Source organism: Oryx dammah, unplaced genomic scaffold (assembly GCF_014754425.2).
Source record: "Oryx dammah isolate SB20612 unplaced genomic scaffold, SCBI_Odam_1.1 HiC_scaffold_5, whole genome shotgun sequence".
Classification (NCBI taxonomy): domain Eukaryota; kingdom Metazoa; phylum Chordata; class Mammalia; order Artiodactyla; family Bovidae; genus Oryx; species Oryx dammah.
Genome location: NW_024070189.1, coordinates 84165516 through 84190546, shown reverse-complemented (window position 1 = coordinate 84190546; position 25031 = coordinate 84165516). Strand labels below are relative to the sequence as shown.

At 37.9% G+C, this 25031-nt stretch overlaps 1 protein-coding gene across 1 annotated transcript in view; it reads left to right on the top strand.

Moving 5' to 3' along the window:
- Positions 1-25031, top strand: part of FBN2 (fibrillin 2) — a 226740-nt gene that overhangs the window by 1711 nt on the left and 199998 nt on the right. Inside the window, exons 3-5 of the mRNA XM_040241764.1 lie at positions 4857-4955; positions 8050-8145; positions 12413-12508. Of these exons, the coding sequence (XP_040097698.1) occupies positions 4857-4955; positions 8050-8145; positions 12413-12508 (291 nt within the window). The remainder of the gene's footprint in view (positions 1-4856; positions 4956-8049; positions 8146-12412; positions 12509-25031) is intronic.

Sequence of the window (25031 nt, the reverse complement as noted above, 5' to 3'; positions counted from 1 at the left end):
TCTGGTTTCATCTCAGCAGCCACATAACATAGATAGGAAAGGAGCCCTCTCAGAGATTTGGCGTTGACCCAGGTTAACAGAAGTTTTAAAAGAGAGAACTCTTCCACATAGCTTGACTTTTAAGACATTTACATTTAGGATTTCCAGACCCCAGATCTCATAAAGTACAGTAGCTTTCCAAAGTGTGAGCCTTAGAACTTCAGAAGTTTTGCGTATCTCACCTTTGACGTTTTGATTATTTTATTCCGTTTCCAAAGTGTGTAACCAGTTCTCCATGTTTTAATTGGAGAAGTGATTAGTTAGCAGCTTCACTGTGGTGAACTATGGGATGTCTTATTTCACATGCCTGTGAAATTGTGAGTTAAAGTGTGACTGGCCTTTTTTGTGTATTTATATAGCACAGCCACATTTGTCTTGTTGGGAGGAGAGCCAGGTATGGTAGACAGCACGTTTATTTAGAGCCAATCTTGACTTTAGATTGACCTCGATGTTTTCCAGGGAGAAGATAATGATGCCATATGAACAGAGAAAAAGGGCAAGCCACACTAACCACGGGATAATAAGGACGTAGTGGTATCTCTGACTCTATAGTTATTGGTTTTGCAGGTTCAGATAGACCCTTAATGTTACTTCTGTGCAGTTTTTTTTTAAAAGGCATGACATCTTAAGTGTTGTGAATATTAGCTTCTTATTTTTTCTACCCTAAAAGTCTCACAATATCCGGTAATGAGGCAAAAATAGGAAGTAACAACTGTGTTCTTTAGAGTGATTCATAAATATATTAAATAAACCCTCTGATTATAAGCCTTTCCTTTTATTAAAAGAAATGGGAGGGTATTGGATTCTTTTCCCTCCAGCACAGAAGTCATATATGGGAAGCATTTGTGGAGGGTGCATTTACTTTTTCAGATCAGTAGGGCGTTACTGTGCCTGCTTTAAACTTATGTGGCTCCTAGAATCCTGAAACAGCTAACGTCACTCACCACACACCTGCCATGCTAGCTGGGAGTGACTTAGGCACTGCGGAAAGTCTGACTCACTGAATGTAATGAATGTGGCTGCCATTATTGAGTTGGAGAGCAGCCGAGGAGAAAGTATTGGTTTATGGTACGTGTTGAAAATCTGTAAAGTCAGATTTTATTGGATCAGTGTGGAATGGGAATTCCAGAGAACAGAGCCTTCTAGAATATTTGCAGTAGGAAAAAAATATGTATGTGTGTACATATATATATATATATATATATTCCTCTGAGTGTCAGCTTTAAATACTTTTGGTCTTTGAGTAACATTGTGCCCTCTAACTGTTTAGAAGATCAGCTTTGGAAATCTCAAAGTAACAGTGAATATTGTAGCCCTCATTTCTACAACTTATGGTATTTGGATGCTTATGAAATACATTGGAATGTATAAGTACCATAACTCTATAAAAACATAACTTTGAAATGATCTTTATATCTCCAAGAAACATTTATAGTACTTATGTCAAGAGATATCTACAAAAATATTTATTAGCACATTTAAATGGTAATTCAAATACCCAAGACTCAAACAGTGTGCAAAAGAGAGGGAGAATGTAATGCACTTATAATCTCTTGGATTGGTCTCATCTAAATTTTAGCATAATATTTTGCATTGAATTCAGTAGTTCAATTATTTTCATATTGAAAATTAAAGTATATAGAGATAATAACTGAATTGAAAACAGTCAAAATTAGGAATTTTCATTCCACGAAATTCTGCCATTTGCAGCAATGTGAATGGGCCTACAGAATATTATGCTTTGTGAAATGTCAGACATAAAAAGACAAATACTGTATTATATCACTTCTATGTGGAATAGAAAAAATAATACAAATAAATGTATGTGCAAAATAAAAACAGACTCACAGATACAGAAAACATGGTTGGCTTCCCTGGTAACTCAGTGGTGAGAAAATGTGCCTACAGTGCAGGAGATGCAGATTCGATCCCTGGATAGGGAAGATCCCCTGAAGTAGGAAATGGCACCCCACTCCAATATTCTTGCCTGTAAAATCTCATGAACAGCAGAGCCTGGCGGACTATAGTCCATAGGGTCCCAGAGCTGGGCAATGAGCATGCACGCACATATAGGACAGTGGTTACAAAGGGGAGATGAGGGGAAGGGGCAAATTAAGTGTATGGGATTAGCACATACAAACTATTCTGCATGAAATAAAAAACAAGGATATATTATACAGCAAAAGGAATCTTAGTCGTTATCTTGTAATAACATAATGGATAATGGAGTATAATCTGCAAAAATACTGAACCACTGTGCTATACGCCTGAAACTAGTTTAATATTGGTAATCAATTAGACTTCAGTTAAAAAAAAGAATTTTCATTCCATGACTTTCTTATGATAACAAATTATTTATTATATTTATTGACTTTCCACCATTTAGCAGTAAAAAAGCTCTGAGGGGACTTACAAAAAGAGAATAAGTAAAACACAAATAGAAAAGGAGGACCAAAGATTAATTTCCTCATATATTTGTACATCAACATTTTTTCTTTATAGAAAAATATTAAAATGATCAACTCCTAGAATTTTATTCTGGTTGGCCTTGACCAGGCTTCATGAGAAGATATTAAGATAAAAGTATATTTCTCAGACTACTGGAAACCTAATGCATTTTGAGTCGGTGTTTTGTTGTTATTGTTCTTAATTATGGCCTGTGGAAATCATTGAAGTACTTCCAAACTTCCAAATATTTGATTCCAAAATGATGAAATTGACTTAGTTTCCTTTTTTTTTTTTTAAACTCTTGTTAGGACATGAAGCAATGGAAAAGTTTGCTTATTCGTTTTTTGTTGTTGTTGTTGTGAAATTATGCTATGAAGAGCATGTTGATCAGTGGAAAAACAGTGGAAAGGGGTTGGCCCAGAACCATGCCGTTTGAGACCTGAAGAGACATCAGAACATTCCGATATAATCCCTTTGTTTTATTTTACCAATGAGCGCACTAAACCCAGAGAAGCTGTGGGTTTTCTCCACGTTTGCAGTGGGTCAGTGGCAGAGTGGGAGCTCAGCCTCAGACCTGTTGCATAGTACCATTCATTTACTATCCACTTTAGACTTGAGTCTTCTCCCAGTATCACTGAAATCCCAACACCCAGGTCCTCTCTACATCCCTCTCTGGTATTTCTGGGCCTCATTTTTTCCCCCCAATTGTGGTAGGGACAAATACTTAGATGAGATATACTATAGTTTGATATGAGTGTGAAGAGAAAGAGCCTAAGCATTCTGCTTTTCACGGGTTCACAGATGTAGAGGGTAGACCTGTGGCCATGATGGGGATCTGTCTGAAGATGACCAGTCTCCAGTCCATCAGACCTTCTTTGGATTTAGGACCCTGGAAGGGGCACTTGGTATATAACCTAAGCCTAAACTAAATGTTTTTTGAGCAAATTCTGAGAGATAGTGAAGGATAGGGAAGACTGGCATGCTGTAGTCCATGGCGTCGCAAAGAGTCGGACACGACTTAGCAACTGAACAACAATAAAACTAAATGTCTCCTTGCTGAGAATGAGGGCGCTTTGAGATAAAACAGTATTTGAATGAGCTTTTGTCATTGGAAAGTTATTGGTGATCAAAAAGTCCAGTACATTTTAAGAATAGTCAACTCCATGGTAGGAGCCATGTTCATGCCTAAAGTCGTTTTTTACTTTTACACTGTGATCTATGACATCCTCATTGTACTAATGGAGATGCAGGCCGTATTATGTGGGTTTCAAAGGCAATTTGGAGAAGCGAGACAATTATTGAGTTAGTTTACTTCTATAAAACACACCCTTTATGTACTGAGGGGGTCTCATATCTCCTGGAAAATTGTGAGACTCCTCGCCAGCAGAAGATAGGTACACGCATTTACATACATATGTACAGCTAGTTTCAGGACATTCCCACACTCTCCTCTTCCTGTCTTCATCCATCCACCCATGGAGCGTTAATGGAGCATTAAAACACTTGCCTAATGCTTTGCAGAGAGAGAATTCAGTTGTGGGCATAGAGATAAATCAGCTCCTAAATGAAACGGACTCTGTATGGGAGAGACTTCCCATTTGAAGGCTACTGATTTTGAGGATCTGTGGTATGTGCTGTGTCAGTGAGCCTAACATTCTTTGCTCTGATGACCCTCATACCTTCGAGGTCACAGCTGCAGGAGGCTTTGACTCTCCCTTCATCAAAATGTCTCAGCAGCTTTTCTGAGCAGCAGGAATAGGCTAGGTTGCGGAGGTAATACAGGAGAAGAAGGGCTGGAGGAAGGAGAAAGAGAATTATTAAGGGGAACAAAGATTGATGATGGGGCAGGTCAGATACCAGTCGGGAAGGAATGTGTATGGAACCCCTGGGGCTTGGCCAAGTCGTTAAGAGTGAGGAGTCTCCAGCTCAGCCAATTTCACTTTTTCTGTCTCCTGTGAAGGTCCTTTACATAGTGGGCTGTGCTTTCTGAGGGTACACAGGACCTCTGGGTTTCCTCAACTCTCCTCGCTTCCTAGGATCAAGACTGTCTTCTCATGGTGAATTCTGAATATAAGCCTCTGCCTTGAATGGAAAAGATGACCCATACTGATAAAGAGTTGAACAATTAAGATTATGGAAATTAAAATAGCTTCATTTATGTGCACTTTATCATAAGGATACTTAAGAGACTCATTCACTTGTCTACAATGGGTACTTTTGTTGCATATCTGCAATTAAGCATTATATATAGCACGCATTTTTATATCTTAGTTTTTCAGCTTTATTGTTTTTAACTATAGCTTCCTTGGTTTGTAGTCAGTGGTTTATTACCTTATTGTTCACACACTTCCCTGTTGTGCTTTCCACAGCAATTTGTAGAAATAGTTGCGGAGATGGATTTTGTTCGCGTCCTAACATGTGTACTTGTTCCAGTGGCCAAATATCACCAACCTGTGGATCAAAATCAAGTACGTTTTTCATATGTGACTTTATTTACTGCATTATCTGTAAGTTATCCTTTGAATAAATCGTAAATGTCCTTTTCAATGAGGCTGTGGACCCATGATTATTTTCTGTGCTAACTAAGTCAGTACTGATCTTTGGAGTAAAAATCTTTGGTGGCTTAGCTGTTGCCACCAAAAACTAGGGGCTAATGGGGTGATGATGAAGAAAAACAATTTCGTACTGGTCCAGAAGATATGCGTCTCCTGAGTAAAAGAGCTTGGATTTAGTGAGAAGTAATTCTTTGTAATAGCTGGAATGTACTGTGTTTTTACCGGTACTTGTTATAGGTACTAAGTGTTTGACTATATCATTGTATTTAATTAAGCCTCACATGAATACAATGAGATACTATTATTACCTTATTGTCAGAGAAGGAGATTGAGGCACACATAAGTGTTAACTCACCCAAAGTAATATAGATTTGAATCCAGGAATTCTGATGCCCAAGTCTGTAGACTCAAATCCTCAGCTTTATTTGTGGCCTTTGCTTAACTCCTGTGTCTCATATACTAATTTGTGGGTTAACTAAAGGGGAAGGAGAAGAGCACTGAGATGATAACAAATACTCATTGTGTACTGACCAGGTGTTTTACATACATTAACTTATTTTGCTTTACACAAACAACAGCTCTGTAAGATCTCTGTAACAGTGGACTAAAATTGTCCTTTACATGACCTAAGGAGGAATGGTTGGGTCTTTAAGATCCAAGATTAATCTTTTAGGATAGTATTTAAGGTAATGTTTTATAGCCAAGTAGAAGCAGTTATTATTTATGTAATTGCTCAGTAACAAAACTTTATTTGCCTCAAATAATATGAAGTTGTTATATTTTTAACAGTTCTTTCTATAAATTTTTCTTAAGTAAAAGTAATAGATTATCTGATTGAGGAATATAAGATTCAGGATTCATACAACAGATGTCATTGTCTCATGATGCAATTCTGATTAATGCTCTAGTTTCATTTTCTTTCAAAATATCATGTAATTGTCTAAACCTTTCAAAACCCATTATGTAGAATTCCTCAAGACTTTCTTGACCACCCTGAATACTGTTTCCTCCACTACTTTCCCGTCCTTCCCTCTGACTGCCTAGAAGATCCCATTCCCCATATCTTCACTATTCTCTTCTCTTAGTTTTCTCAAATGCACCCTCAGCAAAACACCAATCCTGGAGAAACGTTTTTACAATTTAGTTTTTTAATTCCTCTAGCGGAACAGCTGAAGACTCATTGGTTGACCTTCAGTTTGTGGTATACAATTTAATAGGAGAATCCCTGAATCATTTGGCCTTGAGTAATATTGGCTGCTTTTCCATCAGAAACTATTTTCTCCTCTCTAGTCCTCATGGTGCGCCAACTTCGCAAAGCATGGAGCACCGTTAATCACTATCTTCTTGAAATACTCTCTTTTCCCTTCTCTTATATGAAAGTAATGGCTCCCAACACTCCTTTTCTTGATCATTTTTTCTTAGTGTCCTTTCTGTATCCCCTTCATTAGCCTTACCTTCACAGTTAAGTATTCCCCAAAGTTCTATCCTCCCTAGGTGAACTCATTTACATACATGTCTTCAACTACTACTGATATGGGCCTTCCCAGGTGGTGCAGTGGTAATCCACCTACCAGTGCAGGAGATGCAAGAGACTTGGGTTTGACCCTTGGGTGAGGAAGATACCTGCAGAAGGAAGTGCCAACCCACTCCAGTATTCTTGCCTGGAGAATCCTTATGGACAGAGGAGCCTGGCAGGTGCTCTGTCCACAGGGTCACAAAGAGTCGTACACGACCGAGTGACTGGGCAAGCAGTAACCAATATGTTGCTAACTCATAATGATTATCTCTAGAGTAGATGCGTCCACTGGGCTTCATATTCACGTGTCCCATTTCCTACTGGACATCTCCACTTGAGTGAGTAGTAGGCATCCAAAACTGTGGCATGAGACTCTTGATCCGTGGCTGACAACAAACAGTCCGTTTCTTCCACAGTTGCCATGGTCGCAGCAAATAGCACTGAACTCAATGCCTTGCTATCCTGATGGGCTTGGTATTCACTGTCACGGAGCTTACATTCCGGTAGAGAGACAGACAAAACACAAGTAAACCAAGACCACAGTGTCATTATAGATTGTGGTTAGTTCTTGGAAGGAAACTTGGCTGTGAAGACCAGCGTGGAACCAAGGAAGAACGTAGACACAAGAGATAGACATGATCGTGCTGATGCGATGTGCCACTGAAGCTAAGTTTGGAAGGACTAGGATGAACCAGGGAGGGATCCTCACAGGGAGAGGAAGTAGCAAATCAAAACATCTTTCCTCCACTTGAGAAGCTGAAAGGTTCATGTGATGACAGAGAGGCAGGTTGGGAAGAGAAGATCTTAGAGAAGCAGGCAAATCCAGATAGATAATACATGGCCACCTCAGTCATGGAAGGATTTGCATTAGATCCCAAATGCGACATTGAAAGGGTTAAATAAGACAGGGAAGCAGTGCTATTTGTATTATTACAAGATGTAGTTGCTTTGCAGAGAAGGAATTTGAAAAGGGCAAGAGTAGAAGCTAGGGAACTCATCAGGAGGTGACTGCAACAATCCAAGTAAGAGATGAGGGTAGCTGAACCACACAATATCAGTGGCAACAGAAAGGAGAAGGATTTGACATATATTTTCCAGTGGAACCTACAGACCTTGTTAAAAGACTTGACTTGAGAGAAAGAGAAGCAGTTGCTTAAGCACTGGATGGATGGCAGTGCCCGGCACTCAGCCATGGCATTCTGAATGGGTACTTGAGTGCCTCCTACATCCTAGAACTTACACTGCTAGTCACCTTAGATTTCCTTCCTTTAACATTAAAAGTGTAATAGATTTTAAATACATACTAAATAACATGTTGTCACAGATATGCTCATCTGTGTACTTACAAATAAATAAATGTATGCTTGGGTCATCACATTTACTTCTGTAGAGTACACTTGTCATTAATTGGGCATTTATTACAGTTTTATAACTCTCACAGATACTGTAGTTTTGGTGATTGATAATTTTATGTTTTTTTGTTCTTTGCAGTTCAGCAGTGCAGCGTTAGGTGCATGAATGGTGGGACCTGTGCAGATGACCATTGCCAGTGCCAGAAGGGATATATTGGAACTTACTGTGGACAACGTAAGCAACATTAGAATAAACTCGATTTATTCAAATAATTTGATTGAGTGGGTATTTCATACTGAGTCATAATTAAGGTCTTGTAAATGATTAATGACACCTCACTCCAGTACTCTTGCCTGGAAAATCCATGGACAGAGAAGCCTGGTAGGCTGCAGTCCATGGAGTCGCTAAGAGTCGGACATGAATGACCGACTTCACTTTCACTTTTCAGTTTCATGCATTGGAGAAGGAAATGGCAACCCACTCCAGTGTTCTTGCCTGGAGAGTCCTAGGGACGGGTAAGCCTGGCGGGCTGCCGTCTATGGGGTTGCACAGAGTCGGACACGACTGATGTGACTTAGCAGCAAAGCATGTGATCCTTTAAAAAATAGTTTTATGTAGAAAAGACATACCTTACAGCTGAATAGATAAAGTTTTCCAGCCCTTAAAAAATTTTTGTTTTAGAGTATTGATATTGTTGAGTACCACTAGGGCTTTATCAAATTTGACATATATTACAATTAAATATTTAGTTGATTTTCATTTATCTAGTTCCGTAAAACATGGATGCCTTTCTGAAAAAATGGTAATGTTTGCTGTGATCTCTCTCTCTGTCTTTAGGACATCCCAAATTTAACCCTGGAGAGCCAAGCTTATAAATTGTCCTTTGCTGAATTATATTTTATTATTCAGATCTCTTGTAATACCACAGTAAAGGGCTGTGAAATGATTTTTCAATAAATACATGAGTTCAGAAACAGAGGTGTCAGTCAGGCCTTATAAACCAAGGAAAGAAGTTTGGACAATACTCTAAATATTATGTGATGCTATTGGTACAGTTTAAGCAGTAGAGTGAGATGACCTGATTAACATTTAAAAAGAACCACTTTGGCTGCTGTATTGAAACTGGATTGTAGAAAGGGCAAGAAAAAAAAATAAAAGGGCCAGTTAGGAGGCTAGACTATTGATTCTGGTAGATGCTGCTGCTGCTGCTAAGTCGCTTCAGTCGTGTCTGACTCTGTGCAACCCCGTAGATGGCAGCCCACCAGGCTCTGCCATCCCTGGGATTCTCCAGGCAAGAACGCTGGAGTGGGTTGCCGTTTCCTTCTCCAGTACGTGAAGGTAAAAAGTGAAAGTGAAGTCGTTCATTCATGTCCGACTCTTAGCGACTCCACGGACTGCAGCCCACCAGACTTCTCTGTCCATGGGATTCTCCAGGCAAGAACACTGGAATGGGTTGCCATTTCCTTCTCCATCTGGTTTATGATGCTGTAGATGTGATTTTTGCTTAGATTGAGCTTTCATTGAAGGTGGAATATATGGAGGGAGGTGTGTACTCATGGAATGGGTGTGACGCATGAGACTAAAAGGAAAGGCAGAGATCCATAATGACGACTAGAAGACTTGAGTTGAGCTCTGGGCTGGATAGTGATGCCATTTTCTGATACACAAAAGACTGAATGGGGATTAGGTGAGACGGGGGTCAGGTAAGGCTCAGAGCATGGGGTGTCAAGAGTTTTTGTTTTGGATTTGATGAAGAAGTCTGTTAGACTTCTAAGTGAGAAGATCTATGAGCTCAGCCCTTAGGAGAGAGGTCAGAGATAGACATATGAGTTTGGGAGCATATAGATTGAATTTTGTTACGGCTAACATTTTCATCGTGGGCCTGGACAAAGAACAGTAGGAAGTTGGTGCAGATAGAGAAGAGAAGTGGGCTGAAGCTGGAACCTTGATTGTTGCCCAGCATTTTGAGGTGGAGACGAGGAAGGAGAAAGCAGGAAAGAGTGAGAAAGAGTAGGTAGTGAGACAGGAGGAGAACCGGGAGAGCATGATAGCCTGGAAGACAAAGGAAGAAGGTAGCACCAGGAGTAGAGGTTTATATTGTCTTGTGTGCAAACAACAGGCTTTTCTTTCTTTTTTTAACATTTTGACCCAGATGCTGGGAAAGATTGAGAGCAGGAGGAGAAGGGGGCGACAGGAATAGATGGTTGGATGGCATCACTGACTCAGTGGACATGAATTTGAGCAAACTCCAGGAGATAGTGTAGGCTAGGGAAGCATGGTATGCCACAGTTCACGGGGTCACGAAAAGTTAAACATGACTGAGACTGAACAACAAGTCTGGTTTAGCATCTTTTTTATATCTGATATGTTTGTGTAGTAGTAAGTAATGATAATTTCAGATTTGACTTAGGTCACACTGTTTGTACCTATGTTGAGTGGTACAGGAGTCTGTCTGATAAAAACAGACACTTGTCATATTTCTGAGCACAGAGTAGGTGCTCAGTAGAATATTTACTGAATAAAAATATTCAAACTAGCAGTCATGATCGGGGTTCTATTCCCGAGCACAGAGTGGGTACTCATTAAATATTCATTGAATAAAAATATTCAAGCTTCAGTAGTCATGATCAGGGTTCTGTTTCATAGTGTGACCATCTTGAAATAGGGCTTGCTTCTCCCTTTTCCTCAGATCATGGTAGGCAGTTCATACTTCTTGCCATAGTCTTCTTTTTCTCCCCTGCCTTTTGCTTTGTCCCATACTTAGGTGTAAGTACTTTTTTCTCTTCCTGTGTGGTCAGCATTCTTTCCATGGTGGAAATTTAGGCTTATACAAGTTTATTTTCAACTCCAGTTGAGCGGTACATTTGTTTCTGTCTTGTTTTGTTACCAAAACATTACTTTGTAAAGTAACTTTCATCATAATTCATTCAAAAGAAGGAAATTGCTTCTTTTATCCCCTTTGGTCCGCTTTTATCTGTATTGTCTGCTTCTCTTCTTTGGCTGTTGCTCTTCAGTGTAAACTTTGGTTGCTATAGAGCAAGTTATGCTTTCCATACAGATCCTTTTCAGTATAAAAAGGAAGGGGAATTAAGATTGTAGAACACCTTAATGCATAGCCACTGTGCGTTTTGTTTTTTACACCATGTTATTTTATCTTCAAACTATTAGCTCTACTTTACAGGCAGGGAAGCTGAGAATTGAAAGATGATGTGATTGAGATGTGCTGAACGCAGCAGAACTCCTTTATCTATTCAATCTATTCACTGTGTTGTTCCACCTCCCAAAAAAAGTGGGAAGAAGGCTGCAAGATTTTGACATATTGCAGGAGATTTTGAGAATCTGCAGTATATCAAATCTTATAGCAAATGAAGGAATACACAGACACCCTCCCTGCAGTCACTCTGCTGGAAGCATGCTCTCTCATGGGAGAGCAGGAATACAAGCAATTGCTGTATTGGCTTGTCTCCTTCTTCTTATTCAGAGAAGCTCTTGATACTGTCTTCAATTACTGAAGATGCCAAGGACCTTTTGTTTAAATGAGTTATACCTGCTGATATTTGCTGTGTTAAAATTGAGAAATTTAAAAATTAAAAAAAATTTCCTTTCAAGTAACAGAAAGCCGTGTTACCTGTTAACATAATTTTTATGAATAATAACTATGTTTTCCACACCAATAGAACAAATTCGTGAGAAGAGAGGCATTGTTGGTCTGACCTGTGTAGGTGAGCCTGGTATTTACCTGTACTGAGCAAGCTCTCTCAGGGCATGCTGCAGGCTTATCCAGCCCTCTTCTCCACCCTGGAGAAGCATTTGAAACCTCTGTTTTGGAAAACCCTGAGAGAAGCCCTCCTTCTGCCTCCCCAGGGATAGATCCTGAGGGTCAGTCATGAATGTGTATTCCCATTCATGTCTTAAAGGCTAGCATATGTTTAATGAGGCAGCATGTCTGGGACAGTGACTTTCATTTACATCTCTTACATCTTGATAGTATTTAAAGAAAATTCCTTTCCTTTTGATTAATTACATTAGGTAAGTGTTACTCATTTGTAATATATCTTTAGAAATCAAAATATTCAAATACTTACAGTTGTTTCTGTGAAATTATACCCTGTGGAGAGTTTTCTCCCTCTCTGTTCCCTAGAGACTTCAATCTTCTTTCATATTTTAATCACCTTTTACCTATGAAAATAGACTGTAGGGTTCATAGAACTGAAATAGAGGATTAAATCATTGTATTCTGACTGTATGATCTGAGTCAGCCAATTCTTGTGATTCTCATTTATAGGAAAAAAAAAAACAAAACTTACCAAATGATTGCATAACAATGTGATTTATGTGAATTGTGGAGGTTTTAGTCTCAATATACAATGAAACATATGTATTTAAATGCATGATGCAACATGTTTCAGAGGTAAGATCTGTTGTTGACTACATGTCTACACTCCTACATTATACTTGGACTTTTACTGTATAATGAGCTTCTTGCTGTGTTTGTGTGCAGCTGTCTGTGAAAATGGATGTCAGAATGGTGGACGTTGTATTGGACCTAACCGCTGTGCCTGTGTTTATGGATTCACTGGCCCACAGTGTGAAAGAGGTAAGACGAGAAAAGAGAACCTCCCTTTGGAGCAGTCTGCTGCTGCTGCTGCTAAGTCGCATCAGTTGTGTCTATCTTATTGTAAATATGTGTAATATTTTTATTACTCAATGAAAATTCTTCTAATGAGACAATATTTTCATTCTTTGATTATGTCTGTAACTTGCATGGTCAGATTTTGTGATGTAGCTAATAGCAGCTGAAGCAGCTCAGTTTTTTCCACCAGAGCAACCTCAGTTTCGAAGGCCGACTCTGGTGCTACGGCTGTGGGGTAAGTTTGAGTGAGTGACTGGATGGCAAATTCTAATAATTTGGAGTTAATTCAAATTAGGAGTCACTGTTGGGAGCACTGCCTCTGTTAAAAAAAGATGTAAAGATGTAATATGTTTTTGGTTGCAAGACCAGTGAAAACCTGAAATAAAAGAGCCTAACCAACAAGGAAATGTATTACATTGCATAACAAAATGTCCAGTGTTGGTGGGCTTCGGGTAGGACGTGATCAAGGCTTTCATCCGGTTGTTCTGCTTCTCTTGGCCCTGCTTTCCTTTGTGCGTTGGTTTTGCCCTACCCACCAGTTCTGTATGGTTGTAAAATGACTGTTAGTTGTAACTAATGCAACGTGCTTTCTTGTTCACCTCTAGGGAGAGAAAACTTCTCCTCTAACTATGGGCCAGTAATAGCCTTCAGAGTTATTTCATATGCTGATCGGCTTAATCTTGAGTTTTTGAACCAATCCCTGATAAGAGGAATGGTATTAATATGTTCCATGTAAACTTATCAGGACATATGTTTGGAGCAGGAGATGATGAAAGCCACCTGAAAGGGGGAGTTTGGTCTCAACCCAGTGGAAGTTGTGGTGGGCAGGAGAAAAGGGGTAGAGGAATGGGTGCTGGGTAGGTTTCCATCTTTGTCCACCTTATCTGTGTAAACTGTTGGTCAAGCCCATTTGAAACCAGTTTATCATAATTTAAATAGCAGCAAAGCTTGTGACCTGTAGAGTACTGAAAATCCCCAGTGTTGATGCAATAAGTGAAATATTAATAATGTTCCTGTATTGCAAAAGGGCATATCAAAGAAGATCAATTTTATAAAATGTGATAAACAGCTATTTACCACTGAACCATAAAAGTAAATTAAGCTTAAACTCAGTATTACATAATCTTTCGTAATTACATATATGCTCAATTTACTTTTCCAGGATTTGTCATAGCATCTAAAGTTGTATAGTGCTTTCTCTGTTGTGAAACTTTGAGTATATGAAGTTATGTCATTGAAATGTTACAGATAAATAGTGGTGATGGTTTATGTATGTACAGAGGCTTTGAGTTGCAAAGAAACCTTATGTTTTTCAAATTATATCCATTACACTGACAAAACTTAATCCTGGCATTCAGGTTAAAGCTCAAGAAGAAGCTGAGAAATTAGAATTATATGGTAAAGTTTGAAAAGTAAGATGTATGCAGCCTTTTAACATACACTTGTCTGTATATGTACATTAAGATATTTATATTATTTCTGGGGTAATTGCGATTTCTTGGGACCGAAGTACATTCCACAGATGACAGAGTTTATAGTTATACTTAGGAGAAATTTAAATGTCTTCACCAGATGCTTTTATTTGGGGAAGAAAAATTAATTATGAAATGTTAGCATAAAGTGATAAGTTGTTGAGAATGGAATAAAACAAATTTCTGAGATGATGTTTATTTAAACACCATAGAATGGAAAAATAGTAAAATTTAAAATTTCAAACATAGTTATAATTGGTGTAAATCATGTTCATTTTTCTGGAGATCATGTAAACTTTTCAGTACTTTCATCCTAAAGCAGATTTCAAATTCAATTCCTAATTGGCACAGGAATTAGGTAGTTTTTTTTGACAAAGAGGCTTCCAGGCATTACATCATTATTCTGTCTGCAACAGTTATTCATTCATTGGGTTTGTTAGTCCTTACTAAATTTATGGAAACTTAATAAAGACATTAAAATATATTTTACATGTACAGTAGCGTGTTTTCAGAAGGACTACAAAATTAAGTAACGAATTGGCCTGAAGTATTTCTTTCTTAACGTAGGTTTGCTTCTTAAAAATCTTTTTAAGTATTCACCTTCAGATGAAAATTCTAAAACTTCATTTCTTCCAAAGAAGGAATTAGCAATTTCCAATCTTAGATTGCAACTGTGAACTTTAATGTTCTTAAAATATATTTTTAATTGAATTTTTAATGTGATAGCTAATCCCACTGAGAGTGGAGTTCATAGTTTTTCTCAAGAAACATTGTCTGAATAGCTACAAAAAGAAGAACTTACTTATGTTGAGGTTAATGAATAGCCCTGTGTGCCCAGCTCCTATTTAAGATTCATATTGCCTTTTTCAATTTGCGTGTGTGTAAAGTTGCTTCAGTCGTGTCCGACTCTTTGTGACCCTATGGACTGCAGCCTGCCAGGCTCCTCTGTCCATGAGATTCTCCAGGCAAGAATACTGGAGTGGGTCACCATGCCCTTCTCCAGGGGATCTTCCCAGCCCAGGGATCAAACCAGCATCTCTAATGTCTCCTGCATTGGTAGGTGGGTTCTTTACCAGTAGCCCCACCTGGGAAGCCTTTTTTTTCAAATACTAAATTTAAAAACATAAGTTCTTTGTTCTCCTAAAAAAAAGACTTTTGTAAAATTAGAAATACTTTTCTTCTTAGTGCAGAACACATAATTTCCCTTTAAATTGGTCTCTTGGGATGCAGTAGTGTGATAAACCTGGCAATTTTTCCAGTTATCTGGGCTTCTGGCAGACTGGTTTCCTGCCTGGAGATAGAGACTGGGTGGTGTTAATGACTGGCATGATTGTAGTGTTTAACCTGAATCTTGATGCTGTGTAAGCTGAACCTCTTTGGAGTTTTCTCCTCACTCTTGCTGATACGTACAATGACCTTTTATACTTAGCATTAGAAAAAGAGTTCTTGTGGTCTCAAGCTGATTATAAAATGCAGACGGCTTAGCTGTGTCCAAGGCACATGAAGATACTTAATTCTTTTTGCTTCTGTCTTCAAACAGATGGCATTTGAAAAAAGATAAATGTTGTACCTAATGTACACCTGAGAACATGCAGAAATTGAATCATTATTATATATCAAGACTCAGCGTTTTTTCCTCTTAATGCTTAAAATGTATTTTATTATTTGTCGGTAGAAACTTGGAGGGGGCAGGCAGGCAAGAAACGAATACACCTGAATGATTTCTAGACTAAAAACAGTGATTACTTGATAATAAATGTGGCTTGCTCAAGGTCCCTGTTTCAGCTTCTTTACCTTGAATGATTGTTGAAATCATGTTTTGTAATTGAATTTTCCTTGAAGCTTATATAAGGACCATCTGTTAGAAATAGATCAGAGACCCTTTCAAATTATGGATCTCTGATAGAGTATAAATTACTGCTACAAATTGTTTTTTTTAGCATGTAAACATGAACTCCTTTTGAAAAGTGTGTAAATTTGGTAACATTTCAAATATCCTTATGCTTAGTGACATTTCCTTTAAAATGTATATCTTTCAGTAAGTGATGCCTTAAAGAGAAGGATTGGAAATTTACTTTTTAACCTTTTGACGTTTTAAAGAAAAATTCCTTTTGTTAATCTGCATTGGAACAAAAAGTGAGATCAAGTTGCAAATGTTTGTTTACAAAATCTAAACTTTCACGTCTTTATGGAAAATGTAAAATAGATGGATTTTACTTTCAGGGTAACTGTCATAAAATCATTCAGTTAACGCATGAATTTAGTGTCTAAAAGCATGTCCAGGAGGAGTCAACTCCGCTTCTTCTCTAATGCTTCTGCTCACAGGGTGCTCACTGCCTCCCTTCATCATGAAACAGTATTTCTTTGTCAGGGTCCTGATTGTTCATTATTACGCTCCTGTTTAAGTGGGCATTTGACAGACCTACAGTGCACTTACTGCCTCATTCAGGAGGAATGTGATGATGGTGACTTCCCTAAAGGCATCAATTATAACTTACTGCCCAGTATTGTGTGATGACACTTTGAGGTCTAATTATAACCTCTTGAATTATTCTGTATATTTTTGGTCATCCACCCATATTTCAGTTGGTAAAGTAATTGTGACTGTTATTAAACCCACTCAGACCTTATCCAGATTCTCCAAGAACAGCAGTGGAGATTGACAAATTAGGGTTTTCCAGAATTCTGGGGATTCTGTAGAGCAGACTCAAATTGTTCAGAAATAATTTATCAACGTTTATTCCATGGTCTTGGAATTTAAGTATAGTGAAAAAGGTGGAATTCTCTTTGGAATTGAATATGCAGTAGACTTGATGCTTTAAAGAAATGTATAGGCAGTATGTTTAGAAAAAATTCCTCCCACGGTCTGTTCTTACCTAAAGATGATGTGTGTTTATTATAAGATAATTTAGAAAATAAAACAAGGAGAAATAAAAAACGGAGTTATTTATGATTTCTCTCAGAATTAGTTACTTCTAAGTTTCGAGTTGTACTTTGAGTCCTTTATTCTACTTTACATATATTGCTTACAAAGAGTGGGATCTTTCCATTCTTACTGGAATCGACTATAAGAATATTCCATGTTCTATAACATGAAATGTGCTTATATCCTGCTTCTTTCAGGTTATGAACTGCATTATATTAGATATGAATTATCATAGTTATACTGCATATTGTAATAATGAGGGCTAGGTTTCTACATTCTAAACAACCATATAATATTTGTAGTTATTTTCTCTATCTCAGATGAGGATATTTTGCCTATTTCAAACTTCTGGTAGCATTGCGGATATTAGAATGGAAGGAGGATCTCAATTTGATTTCAGACCTTAATCTCAGTTATGGTGATATAGCTGCTTACTGTAGTTATATTTCTTATTAATTAATGTTTAACATTTAAGGTCATTTTCAGGTTTTCATTTTGTTGGTTGGTTGGTTTGTATGTTAGCAAAGCTGTGATAAAAATCTATGTAGGTAAGTATTTACCTTTGATTTTGGTCTTAGAATATATCCTAGAAATGTAATTGCTAGGTCATTGAATATGTGAAAACTTAAAACTTTTCATATGTTCTGTTTATTTCCTTCTAAAAAGACTTTTTTATGATTTATTCCTTATGTTTAAAAAGTCTTCCCCATTACCAAATCTTACAGATATCTATAGTTTTTTCCTAGTGCTTTTGGAATTTTTCCCTTTTTAAATTACAAGTTAGGATGTACAGGAAGGTAACTAAATTTATTTGTAAATATTTATCACATATTGAGTATTTATTAAGTATTAGGCAAAGTACTTGAAGCTTAAGTTACAAATACAAATAATATATATTCCCTGTTATGAGGAGCAAATTATCTATTTAAAGAATAAGCCTAATCATTTATTTAAATATTAAAGTAAAATGTGACATAGAAAATACTATAATAGGAGTAGGGACAAATTTATGTGAGAGAGCTCAGAAATGGTTTCTGATTAAAGGAGAATTACAGAAGTCTTCTTGCAATTAATCTGAATGAGAAAAAACCTCAATCCATTATAATGGGAAAAAAACAGTATCAGACTAACACTTATGTTGATATTATACTATATAGCATGATGGAATTGCATACTGAATAATGTTATTTAAACTCCATAATTAATACCAGTTATCACAGTTACTGAACTGATGTTGTTTTGTAGAAATAAGAGGTCTCCCTCTTTCTTAGGCTCAGAGGATTTAGTGAGAATGAGATTGCAAGGAACAGAGGGAGAACATTACCAACTGCAAATGTCAAACTCAAATGTTCCTGCACTCACACACACACACAGTTCTGCACTCCTGAACGTTTTATAACCTTGTACTCACTAAGCTAAACGTAGCCTTACATGGGCATCAGAGAAATACCAGAAGATCTGTGGGAACTTAACTTTTTGGCAGTAGCTCAGATGACATCCTTATCTTGAATGCCACTAAGAACACAAGAGAAGGAAAATGAGGAAGGGAAAAAAAAGGCAGGCAGTGGAAAGTGGAAGGAAAAGAATAGAAAGAAGAATGATAGCACAGGGAAATGGAAAGCTAAAACTCAGAGTGGAGGTGCCAGGCTATATAAAGGGTGGCTCTAAGTTTGGGAGAAGATCAGCTCATTGATGATCTGATCTGGGAGAGGCCAGGCCTTCCACGTCTCACTGTCCACCTTATGCCTGTGTTCTTTCCATCTATGCAGTTAGATTGACTGTGCTGGCAGCCTGTTAGACCATGATGCTTTATTTATAAAATTCCTTTGAGTTAAATCAGTGAGTATTTTCATTTATTCCATCTCTAAGTGCCCTTATATATTTATCGCTTTATTTACCTAGAGGCAGAGAAACCTGCAATACAAAATAAAAATATTCAAATATTTTATATTTGTGTAACTTCATAAATATTTTCCTATTTCACCATCAAGACCAGAGACATTATAGTTCTAGTATGAAAACTAGGTGAAGCTGCCACACACACACAGACAGACACACATATGAGTGACATATAATGAAAGATTGAATGCATAGGAGTTAGCCAAAAGCAAGAAATGTGCCTGTGCGGGGAGAGGGCGTTATGTTGTATCATCACATATATTTTTAAAATTCCAAATACTAAAAGTTCTTAACACCTGTTTCCAAGGGTTTCAAATAAAGGATTGTGGACCTGCATTTACCTCATAGAGTTGTTGGGAAGATTAAAAGCAATACTGTGTTAAGCTCCTAATACCTAATAGGCAGAGTGTGTGACACATGGTAGACATCTATTGAGTGACTGTATTTTAGGAACACAGTGTATAGCCAAAATAGAACCTTAATATTAAGACCTGTGTGACCTTGTGGATGTGATCGCCCTCTCTGATCTGTGTTTCTGCATATGTAATAAGTGTCTCCTCTTTCAACCTTGAATTATTTTTAAGACTTAATAATATAATACTTGGTATCCAATAAATGATAATTATTGATGCTAGTCTCTTTTAAATGAACCCCCTAGTTATCAAAAAGATAACAATTCAGTATTAAAAATGGAGTTGCAAATATGGAATAAAGGAATTTAAGTCATACAAATAAAGTTTAATGCTGTTTTTATTGAAAGAGTAAGGACTCAGAATAAACAGCATATTTTAAGAGTGGCTCACATTCCTGGGATGAGAATTAAGTGAAAGATAAAGTGCCTAGCCAGTGTCTGGCATAGAGTAAGAGCTTAATAAATAATAAGCTATAATTATGAGAAATAAAGCCAAGATATGATATGCTGTCCTAGACAAAATAGTCTTTATGGATGAGGGAGATTGTTCCAGCATTACTAGGAATGTCTCAGATCAGAGTACATCAGTTGTGAACAGTGTTAAGTTTCACTGTTTGAATTTTTGAGTGGATTTTTTTCTAATAATAAATATCAAATGAAAAATATCATATATCGTCATCACGGCCTTGCATGCTGTGCTGTGCTGGGCTGTGCTTAGTCACTCAGTCGTGTCCGACTCTCTGCGACCCCATGGACTATAGCCCGCCAGGCTCCTCTGTCCATGGGGATTCTCCGGGTAAGAATACTGGAGTGGGTTGCCATGCCCTCCGCCAGGCCTTGCATGCTAGGCAGTTGAATTTTCAGACCCTGCTCGTCTTGCTTTGAAATATCGCTACTGTAAATACTCGTATTACTATTAGTAGTTACTGTTGTACTGGACTCTTTAGTCTTAGTTTCGGCCTTCCCTATGCACGAGGTCTTGTTCCAAGCATATCACAGTGTAACTAACATATAGTAGAGTTTATTTCACTCGAGGTACTTGTAATCAGTGGGCTTGTACATTGCTAAATCTAATAGGAATAGGTCAGAAGGTCTTCAAACAGTCCAGAAAACAGGTTTTCTGTGAAGCTTTCTTTGACCTGCCTCCCTGCCTTGCCTTACTTTTCTTGGAATAACTAGGCCTGCTCTTCTTTTGAGTAAACCTGCTGTATGTCCCGTTCCTTTAGACTAGCTCCCTTCATCTTTGGGTTGTGCCCGCTTGCTTTCTTAGCTGTGAGCTTTTTGAGAGCAAAGCTTTTTATCTTAAGTTGCCTTTGTGTTCACTCTGCTCCATATAGTGCAGTATATAAAAGGCAGACTGTATGTGTGATTACATAAACACAGCGGTTCCACGTAGAAGAAATAGGATGAAAAAAAGTACAGACGTAGTAGAGGTCTTTGAATGGATGCTTATTTTTCAGTATGGCTCTTAAGACCCTGGCGAAAGGGATGAGGAGAAGATGAGGCTGGAAAAATAGGCTTGAACCTTAATGTATGAAGTCTGGAATGCCAAAGTCAAGAGGCTGCCCCTCTATTCAGGGGAGAGGGATTGTGAAGGACTTCTAAATTTAAAAGAAGTGCTCTGTAAAGGTCAACCTGAAGTGGCAAACAAAAAGAAATGGAAGCTTGAGAGGCTGGAGGCAGAGACATCGTTCAGTAGAACTCATTGCTTGCATGTCAGTTGGATAATAGCTATGAATCTGTCAACTTTGCGTAGTCTGTTCAGTCAGATTATGGTTTATATCTGCATAAGTTAAATCAGTATTAGTTTGAAATGGAAAATTATGTAATATTGGGGATTGTGATAAGTTCTTTAGAGGAATTAATACTTACACCAGTGCAAAGATATTTTTAAACATATTATAAGAGAAAACTGAGGCACAAGGAGGTAAAACAATTTGCTGAAATTCATTCAGAAAATCAATTGAAGAAAGTTGGATTTGAACACAGTGGTATACCATCACAACTCACACACTTAATCACAACTTTATTTCAAGTGAAACACAAAATTACAGAAGAAATGTATCAATTCATGAGAATGATAGGTACATGATTGCAATTGAATGAAAGAGATGGCTTGTTATTTTATATTCTTTTGGCCTAGGTAAATCTTTTTGATATGTACATTTTTGATTATACCTCTGAATGTTTGTACCCAGAATTTCTTTATGTGTGTGATTTGCTAAAATGTTCATTCAAAACTCATAATACTTAAAACAAATTTGAGACTTCTATTTCCAGCGAAGATGGACTGACAGGATTCAGATTCACCCTCCTGCCTGAGAAGAATCGGAAAATAGAGTAAAATATATGAAACAATGGGTTCCAGATACTGGATCTCAGGTAACAACAGAAAGTGATCCTTGAAAGAAGGACTCTGCTAGATTTTCCAAGCTTGCTGCTCAAGAGAGTTTTTTTTCCCAGGCTGTGCTGTGGGCAGAAAGAACCCAGGCATAGCCTGACAGATTCTTAAAGTATATTCAAAGTGTCTTCTCAGTTCACTGCAGAATTAAATCAGAAAGCAATAACAGAAAGATCTCTGGAAAATACCCAAACATGCAGAACTGTGTAAACCCATTTCTAGTATCCGTGGATTGAAGAAGAAATCAAAGGGGAAATTAGAAAGCATTTTGAATTGAATAAAAATGAAAACAATATCAAATTTCATGAGATGCCACTGGAGAAATATTTAGAGGGAATTGTATAGTTCTAAAGGTCTACATTAGAAGAAGGAGAGGTCTTAAATCAGTGATCTCAACTTCTTCATTAAAAAATGATAAAAAGAATAACAAATTAAACCAAAGGTAAGCAGAGGAAGAGAAATAATAAAGGTCAGAGTAAAAGCAAATGAAGTAGGGAAAAAGAAAAAAGTGAGAAAATCACTGAAACCAAAAGCTGGTTCAGTGAAAAAAATCAATAAAGTTGAGTGGCCACTACCCACACTAACAAGGAAAAAACAAAGACACAAATTATCAATATAAAGTATATGAGAGGTAACATCAATACAGATTTTAGTAATGAGTGAACAATGAGGCAATACCATGAACAACTTCAGGCTAATAAAAATGAAGTGGACAACTTTTTGAAAGATGTAAATCAACAAGGTTCACATGAGAAAAAATAGCACAGCTATCCCTATACCAATTAAAGAAATTGAATATGTAGTTAAAAACCTTCTTATAAAGAAAAATCCTGACTCAACTTCATTGGTCAATTCTACTGAACATTTAAGAAGGAAATAATGTCAATCCTAAAGGCAGGTTTTTCTAGAAAAGATACAGGAGTTAAAACTTAACAATTCATTCTAGGAAGCCAAATTACCTTGAGACCAAAGCCGGAAAATGGCATGGCATTGCAAGAAAAAGAAAATGGCATACAAATATTTTTCTTGAGGCAAAATGTCCCAGTTTTAGCAAAACACACCAACAGTATCTTGAAAGAGTGTATGGTATCCCAGCATATTTGTGCTCAGTTGTGTCCGACTCTTTGCGACTCCATGCCCTGTAGCCCGCCAGGCTCCTCTGTCCATGGAATTCTCCAGGCCAGAATCCTGGCGTGGTTGCCACTTCTTACTCCAGGGAATCTTCCAGACCCAGGGATTGAATTTGTATCTCCTGTGTGTCCTGCATTGCAGTTGGATTCTTTACCTGCTAAGCCCCCATATTAATCCCAGAATGAAAAATCAGTGTAACTCACCGTAGTTGCAAATTTTAAAGATCACATGATTATCCAGATAGATGCAGGAAAAACATTTGACAAAATCCATTCCTGAAACTGTCAACAAACTGGAGAATAAAAGAGATCTTCCTCAGTGTGATAAAGGGGCATTTCCTAAAAGGCCCTAAAAAATTATACTAATGATGCATAATTATTTTCCATTTCCTTGATTATTCTTTCTTCCTATAATGAAGCATTCTTGTATTCTTAATCTGTTCTGTGCCTTAAAAAAATGATAATATATTAGGTAGGTTCTGTCCAATTTCTTTTTGTCTTATGTTTGCTTAAAATGGGCAGCTCTGTCTAGAACTTCTATTTGCACCAATTTGGTAAAAGTGAATTTTCCTTTTCTCCCTTCCTAAATTACCTAAGAGTTGTCTTCCTGTGTTTGCTCCTGTTTGAGAGCCAGGGATTTAAGTACTTGGTGTTCTGAGCCCAAAAGAGGAGCAGAAGATCTCAGCTGGGGTTTGGGCAGCTTCAGGGAAAGGATCTGTGCTCTGTACTTTCTCAGGATATTCTTCGTATGGTGTGTGCCTGGATCACTCTGTATGGTCTGAGGATTATTCTCTGTTCAAAGAGGATATCCCTGAAATTTGGGTGATTCTACCCACTTCAGCTACAGTCCCTGGTGCACCTTTGATTTCAGAGTCGTGCTTGGTACTGATTTCTCCCCTGTGCCCCAATTATTCTCCAGCGGTAGTTTCTCTTCCCCATTGTCATCATAAGGGGCTTCAGTTCAGCCTCCTGGTCCCCGAGAATCTTTTTTCCTTATAGTCCCTGAGTCTCCCCTTCTCCTGTTGAGTACTGGGGATAATTACCCTGTGTGGCAAGGAGCATCCTGTCTTCACTGTCTGGTTTCCTCCCATCTGGTAGAGATCACGGTGGCTATTCCTCTCTGTTTTTCTGCTTTCTGATGAGATATTATGTTGGTAAGTAGAGACTTTCATTCTTTCAAATTTTCCCTGATTTCCCCCTAAGCTGAACTTGTATTAGCTCCCCAGGGAGAATTAGTGAGACTTCCCAGGATACTGATGAATTGTTCTTACTTTCTGTATTATTTGTGGAGCAGATACCTTGCTGCCATTTTCAAATACTATTGCAGGAGTTTGTAACTGTTTCCTACTTTAGATGCTAGGAGTGATTTTTTGTTGATGTTGTTGTTAGCATTTACCTTTTTCTGTTGCTGTTCAGGTTTGTTGTGGGAAAGGGAGTTTCTGTGATATGGTTTCAATCTCCTGTGTTTTCCAGGAAGTTGTTACCACATTTTGACCCGAAATTAATCTAGTCACACAGAAAGCCAGGTATAGGCGTTCCTCATGGAAGGTGCTATGATTTGTGATATTTACAAGTTGACGTTTACAAGTAAGATTGTGGTGGCTTATTAAGTGCACATTATGGTACCAAGAAACACTGGTTCTATGGGTGCCTCATCTTCTGTGGATGAAACACTATGTTTCCCATGACCATACTTAATGTCATGGTTTAATGCATGCAAAATTCTTCCATATGGGCAAAGCTGAATGTTTGTGAATATCTTCCTCTGACTTAGAAATAGCATACAAGGCACATTCCAAATTTTGAACATTGTTTTTGTCTTAAGTAAAATTAAGTTCTCAATGTCACAGGGAAATTTTAATTATAATTTGACAGATTAAGTACACTCTAGGAAGGCAATGTTAACCCACTCCAGTACTCTTGCCTGGAAAATCCCATGGATGGAGGAGCCTGGTAGGCTGTGGTCCATGGAGTCGCTAAGAGTTGGACACGACTGAGCGACTTCACTTTCACTTTTCACTTTTCACTTTCATGCATTGGAGAAGGAAATGGCAACCCAGTCCAGTGTTCTTGCCTGGAGAATCCCAGGGACAGAGGAGCCTGGTAGGCTGCCGTCTATGGGGTTGCACAGAGTCGGACACGACTGAACCGACTTAGCAGCAGCAGCAGCAGGTGGTGGTGGTAGATCAGTCGCTAAGTCATGTCCAGCTGTTGCGACCCCATGGATTATAGCCCACCAGGTTCCTC